The sequence below is a fragment of the Nicotiana tomentosiformis genome, chromosome 12 (genome assembly GCF_000390325.3).
Source record: "Nicotiana tomentosiformis chromosome 12, ASM39032v3, whole genome shotgun sequence".
Lineage (NCBI taxonomy): Eukaryota > Viridiplantae > Streptophyta > Magnoliopsida > Solanales > Solanaceae > Nicotiana > Nicotiana tomentosiformis.
Genome location: NC_090823.1, coordinates 114,103,419 through 114,110,712, shown reverse-complemented (window position 1 = coordinate 114,110,712; position 7,294 = coordinate 114,103,419). Strand labels below are relative to the sequence as shown.

Here is a 7,294-nt window from a genome sequence, read left to right as displayed (position 1 = left end):
TGGGCCTCGGCTCGCTACTGGGCAGCACAAGGATAGGCCAGTAATCGCTACTGGGTCGCACAAGGATAGACGAACTGCTTATAGGCTGTGACTTGAGGCCTCACCATGGCCCATCCCCAAGCTATCACCTCCAAGTACGCGCCGTTGCCAACCTATGCCATTGTTTGCAAGAAATCTACAAGAGTGTAGTTATTCCCCAACATAATAGGCAGTATATTGGGCTGTAATTAGTTTTGACTGACCGAACTAATGTGTAAAAGCCCATTGTTTGCTTAGCCAACTTTATGAGATGACTAGGTAAAAATAGCATGGGCTAGCCAGTTTTCGAACTGGTAATCGAGAAAAAGTGAGTATTTGCAAAGTCATTGAAAAATAGCCATTATTTTATTCTGGACATTATGGAATTCATGCGTATAAACTTTCAGCATATTATGTTGGAATTCCAACACTCATTATGAAATTCCAGCACATTATATTGAAATCTCATATATAATAAATTCAAACTTCAACATATTATGCTGTAATTTTTCTTAATTTTAAGGGTATTTTTATTCAAATTTTATCTTTATCTGAAAAGTTGCTAAATTATGATTAGTTTTGAAATTGTGACTAGATGCATGCTCGTGCCTTTATCCATTAGCCTCTTTTTGATTGGATTGTGACACTCTCCCATTTATTGTTGCAGCATCCTCAGGTACTTCCCAAAAAATGCTTGGACATGGTCATAGAATTTCCACAAGTGGTCCTTATTTCAAATATGAAAAGGGTCAAAGTAGGCGTCTAGAAAAAACAATTCGTATTTGCAAATGATTGACTTGAAGATAAGACGCCATCAGCATAAACTAGTCCTTTGTCACACACACAGACACACACTAACCATGGGAAGCACAGCTATGGAAACCAAGAAGTTAGAAATGTATGAATTTGGCCCTTGTGAAGATGCATTCCAAATTGGCTTCTTTATAGGCCAAAGATTCTCCAAACAGATACGCAGCAGATTATGTAATGACCTTATTCTTCAGAACCAGCTCCTCCCTTTTGCTCAGCTCCCAAATTCCCAGCCACTCATTCATACTTTATCCCAAACTAACAAGAACAAGTTTCCCAATTACTGGAACGAACTCAAAGGAATTGCTGAAGGAAGTGGCGCCCCCTTTCTCAATGTGAAGTAACTTTCATACTAATCCTCTTATGTACAGCCAACTGATACTCCTTCCTTTTAATTTGTGGTCTTAAACATGTCATAACATTGGCATGTAAAACTTCTAAAACGCATGTTCTTAAATATATCATAATATTTGCGTGACTGTAAAACTTTTAACACTTGTGATCTTAAATACAATAATAATAACAAAGCTAGTATATTATTACAAGTGAAATCTGGGGAGGGTAGTGGGCACGCAGACCTTAATCTTACATCTAAAAAAAGGAGGCTATTTTCGGCAGACCGTCGACTCAAGGAAAAAAAACTTGTGATCTTAAATATGTAAATTTATGTGGCTATAAAAATTTATTACAAGTAAAATGGGTAAAATTAATTATTTTCAAATATAAAAATATGTAAATTTTTTGGAATGAACTACTATATTAACAAACTGATACTATTTTACTTTTCTTTTGGTCGGTGCAGATTTTACTATTGAACTTTAGGAAAGAGATACTGCCATTCATTCCAAAGACAGAAAGTAATCCCAAGGAAGATGAAATTAGTGCTGATTGTTCATCTATTCTTGTTGCTAACAACTCCATGGCTATGGCTGCTCATAATGAGGATGCAAATGTTGCTCTTGTTGGACACACGTAAACTACCTCTTTTTCTTTTCTACAGCAAGAAATTAATCCCTGTTATGTTCTTGGTGTTTTTGGAATTCGCGCGACTAATTTCCTTGTATTGCAGTTATTTGGTTAAGGTGACATTGTCTAATGGAACATCATTCACTGCTTACACATATGCTGGAGAACTTCCAAGTTGTGCCTTTGGATTTAACATTCATGGAGTGGTATATACTGATATGCATATTTCGATATATTTTCTTGTCAAGTATTCGTTGATAATCTAGTTCACACTGTATTTATACGTGAGTTATCGATTATAGGCATTTACTTTGAACTCAGTACCACCATGTGAGGAAGAGATAGTAGCTGGTGCCATTGGCAGAAACTTCGTGTCCAGAGACCTACTTGAAGCAAATAGCATTGAGGATGCTCTGGCTGTAAGCTCTAAATTTTCTTTTTTACTCTTTTGATTCTAGTTATTAAGTGTCTTGCATTGGTTAAGTGAATGAGCCGTTGTCGCCTAATATAGCCTTGGACTGTTATTAAGCCCAATGTCCATTTTCTTAACATAGTATCGCAACCTGACTCATTCCAGTTCCTTTTTTGGTAAAACCTGTGAAGATTTTACCATAAACAAACCAACATATGCATTTACAAACTAAGAGCATATATCCAAAGCCTTGGCCACCTTCTACGAAGGTGCTTCAGAGCGTGTTGAAAGAAGTTGATAAGAAGTGCAGGAATTATTTGTGGGGTGGTGCTGGTGAGACGTACCAGTCTCTTGGGAGAAAGTTTGTACTCCTAAGAAATATGGTGGATTGAACATCAGGGGCTGTAAGATATGGAACATAGCCTCTGTGGGTAAGCTGTTATGGCAACTGGCAACCAAGAAGGATGTGCTTTGAGTGAAATGGGTGCATATGAAAGGGACTGTTGATATATGGCAGCATACACCAGCACAAGATTGCTGTTGGTATTAGAAGAAGCTGAATTCCTTAAAAGGGAAGGATGTTGGACTGGTATCAAGGTGGCCAATATTGACTGACACCATCAGGTATATACTCAATGTCTTGCAGTTATGTGGACATGCTGGGGTCTCTCACAAAACTTAGAGAGGCTGACTTAATTTGGAGCTCAATTATGCTGCCTCGACAGAGATTTTTGGTATGGCTACCCTATCAAGATAGGTTACTTACAAAGGAAAGAATGCAAAGACTACACATACCTCTAGATAATGAGGACTGCTGCTTATGTGATGAGGGAGTGAAGGAAACAAGCATGCATTTGTTTGCTGGCTGCAAGTGGATATCTGAAGTGAGGACTACGCTGAGCCATTGGGCTGGAATACATATAATACAAGCGGATGCAACACAGTGTTTACAATGGATGAAAAACAGAAGGAAACAGTTCAAAAAGGAAGTTGTAGCTGCTATTTGGGGCGGCATGATATACTATACATGGCAGGCCAGGAATTGGAGAGTGTTTAGGAAAACATTTGTAAATACAGAGTTTGTTATAGCTCAGGTACAAAAGGACATTAGAGTGAGAATTGAAAAGCATAGCGAATCCAGGAAAACTAGGAACTGTCAATACTTAGTACAGAAGTTTTGCAATTAGAGTGGTGGACTTGAAGGTTCTGCCTAGATTTTCAATGGCTGAAGCACCCTCATTTCAATTCTTGATTTACCCAATCTTGAGATCCCATAATATGTTGTTCATGCTTGAAATATCCTGTTGCGGGGGGCGGGGGGTTATGTGTCACACATTGGACTAGTAAATTAGAACTTGTCTCCTTATATGTTTTTGATCAATTCTCATTTCGTTGAGTTAAACTATTAAGGTTGAGTTAGGTCAAAGTTCATTTTCTTACATGTCACAAGATAGTAACTGGTCATGCGATTTCAGAGGATCCATTCATCAGAAGCTTCAGTAGGGCACAGCTATAACTTGATAGACACAAGAGCTCGGAGGATTTTGAACGTTGAAACTGCTTCAAGAAATCGAATTTCAGTTCATGAAATCGGAGAAACTCCATTCTTCCATGCCAACATGTATCTGCATCTTCAAGTTAAACAGGTAACCACACCTTACTTCCAATAATGCAACAAACAGCCAAGGACCAGATTAATAGAAATTTAACCTCTGTCTATTTTTGCTAACGAAGGCACAAGATGAGAACTCCTTGAGCAGGCAAACAAGAGCATCTTCTTTGCCAAAGGAATCAAAAAGTGATTTCTTAGCACTTCTTGGGGATAGCAATAATGAGAAGTATCCTATTTACATGACAGGTAGTTCATGAAAAATATTGCACATATTCATTCCTATATGGATACTTACTATTTTAATGAAAGAATGCTCTCTAACATCATTTCAGGTCCATTGCTATACACACTGTGCACAGCTGTGATAGATTTGGATGAGAAAACCTTATCAATTATAGAAGGGAACCCAAAGGAGAAACAAGAATCCTATGTCTTCCCATTATCCTAAAAGCAAGCTATGACGAAGACTTGGCGTCTTACGTGACTTTTCCTTGGATAGAGGATCCAGGGAGAAATTTTGGTACCATATAAAGATTGAAATCCAAAAACAGAAAAAGGTTTGCTCACAATAAACCTTTGTTTTGCGAGGGAATTTTTGATTTTAAGTGTCTGCTTTTCAGAGTAACTGAATATAAGAACACCAACAAAGTTCTGTAATAAAGCAGCTCGTGCAACGGTAGCACCAGTATCTCCATACTCAAAACTTGATAAATAAAAAGGTACAGGTAGCTCTTATCTCAAATATAAACAAGATCCTCTGTTAATTTCTGGTGGAAAGTAGCACCTTATTCTGTTATCTGGTGGAAAGTAGCAGCTTCTTTTTATGAGTAAACTACATAACATGTTGCTAACAGTGGACAATGTTGAAGAACCTAAGGTTTATCATGCCACCAGAATACAAGATGACCAACAGTTTAATACGGATTTAATTCCGACAACTACTATAACTATAAGAACACCATCCAATATGCATTTAAAGAAGGATAGTTTTCCATAATATGAATCTCCTATAATATTCACATGACACCAATTCTTCCCTTGAATTCTATGAACTAGTTGGAGTAACCGCAGGCAGTGGCGGAGCCACATGCACTCAAGACACCCCTTCGTCGAAAACTTATACTGTCTAGCTAGGTAATTTTAAAAAAGAATATATATATATATATTATGTATTGACACCCCTTGACTTCTTTGTGAGTTTATTTCTTTATATTTGACCCCCTTAATGAAAATTCTGGCTTCGCCACTGGTTGCAGGGTTGTAAGGTGTAACGTACAAAATGAAGCATGTGAGCTATAGATATATAATTAGAAAAGAAATAACAAAATATCATCTATAATCAATGTTGCATGATACTTCTATTTGCTGCACTTGAAGAACATGATTCCCAAGGTGTCAAATCTAAAAGATATTACGCGAAACCATTATAAGAAGCTTTCTATTTTTTGCCACACTGAGATCCATTCAGGGCCGGCTGGAAGTAAAGCAGAGGCTTTAGGCCCCCAGCTTTTGAGGCCCCAGTTTAATTAATAATGTAGTTTTTATAGTTAATTTTTGTTAACAAAATTTTCTATTGATTATTGTATGGTAAAAAGTAACGTGTAAGATTTTTATTAAAAAATAAAAGAGAACCATTTAACCATGTGATTGAGTTGAAATTTTCATTCTAATATCAATATTCTTTTTCTTCTCCTTTCTCATAAGTAATAAAACTTGTACCGTGTACTTTCCTTTTTTCATTTTGTTAAGCTATCTATTCTCTCAAAAATAAAGGCAAAGACATTGAATAAATTAAATTGTGCATTTCTTTTCTTTTTCTTAAAGTTTTCAAGTCTTGCAACATGAGAACTGAATCAGTGAAATCTTGTAGTAATATCAATTTATCAACTTCTAAAATTAGGTTATATTATTCTAACTTTCTATTATCTTATAACTAAATTTTACATAGAGGTGTATATTATTTTTTATCGAATATTATAATTCAAATGTGTCAACTAAAAAAATATAAATCAAATGACTCAAAACACAGAAAAAAAGAGAGGAGAAAAGTTGAACTTTAATACAATCTCAAAAAAAGAGTAATTTAAACAAGGGAAAAGGGTCAAAAATACCCTTCTTGTCACGACCCAAAATCCAAAAAGGTCGTGATGGCATCGAACACCACTGTTAGGCAAGCCAATCATAATCAATTAACTTAATTACCCATTTTAGTATTTTTAAAATAAAAATTTCTTCAATGAAATAGTAAAAATAAAACTCATTGAGTAAATGATAAATATTTTTAAAAACTAAATTTCTAAATAATTCACAACCATTTCCAAAACCCGGTGTCACAAGAGCATGAGCATTTACTAGGGAATTAAAATAAAATACAGCATCTGTCCAGAATACAAAGTAGACAGGAAAGTATAATAACTCTGACAGAGATTCTGTTAGCTGCGGATCGTAATATAGAATGCAGCTCACCTATGTCCCCACAATTATTAACCACACCTCTGCGCCCACAAGGCCGTTATACATATATGTACCTGCACAATAAAATGTGCAGCAAGTGCAGTATGAGTACGAAAATAACGTGTACCCAGTAAGTATCAAGCCTAATCTCGAAGAGGTAGAGACGAGATGGCCGACTATGACACTCACTATGGGTCAATAATATTAAATAATCATGAAAATAAAAATATTTATATCAACGTGATTCACAGAGTTAACAATAATTTTATTGAACCAGCAGAAGTAATTAAATTCCTTCAATTCCAATAATTCTCAATATATTAATTAAATTCCTTCAATTCAAATAATTTCTAATCTATTAATTAAATCCTTCAAATTCAATAAAAATTCCACCTTATCAAATAGCTTTACAAGCTGCAATTCAATTTTAATAAATTTTCAATTTATCAAATAACTTTACAAGCTGTAATAAACTGTCCAAGTATCGTATAATAATAATTATTATTAAGCATAATTTCTGCCGAGGTCGTACGGCCCGATCCAGAGTTTCGTGTACACTGCTGAGGGACGTGCGGCACGATCCATAGATGCATCTATCCTGCCGAGGCGTTCGGCCCGCTCCACAAGAAAAGAGAACATTTTCTTATGTACCTCCGGAATGAGAGTATATTTATTATAAGATAAATTCGGGAGGAAGAACAATTTCTTTTAATAATTAATTAATTTAAACAGAAAATCAAGCATATGAGGTTTCCATCCTTTAATATCTTTATCTGAAAATTCACTATATATATATATATATATATATATATATATATATATATATATATATATATATATATATATATATATATATATATATATTAATTAAACAAAGAATACAATTTACACAAGTAATTCATGCTTCGAGTCCTAAACTACCCGGACTTTAGAATTAATAGTAGCTACGCATGGGCTCTCGTCACCTCGTGCGTACGTAGCCCCCGCAATTAGCAATAATTATTCAATTTAATCCCTATGGG

At 35.3% G+C, this 7,294-nt stretch overlaps 1 protein-coding gene across 1 annotated transcript; it reads left to right on the top strand.

Annotated features, from left to right (window-relative positions):
* Positions 1-731: 731 nt before the first annotated feature.
* LOC104117019 (uncharacterized) lies at positions 732-4,669 on the top strand. The gene is made up of 7 exons (XM_009627997.4): positions 732-1,163; positions 1,631-1,800; positions 1,898-2,000; positions 2,097-2,213; positions 3,682-3,852; positions 3,941-4,064; positions 4,151-4,669. The coding sequence occupies exons 1-7, from the start codon at positions 807-809 to the stop codon at positions 4,264-4,266; spliced, it is 1,158 nt and encodes a 385-aa protein (XP_009626292.1). The 5' UTR covers positions 732-806; the 3' UTR covers positions 4,267-4,669.
* The last annotated feature ends 2,625 nt before the right edge of the window (positions 4,670-7,294 follow it).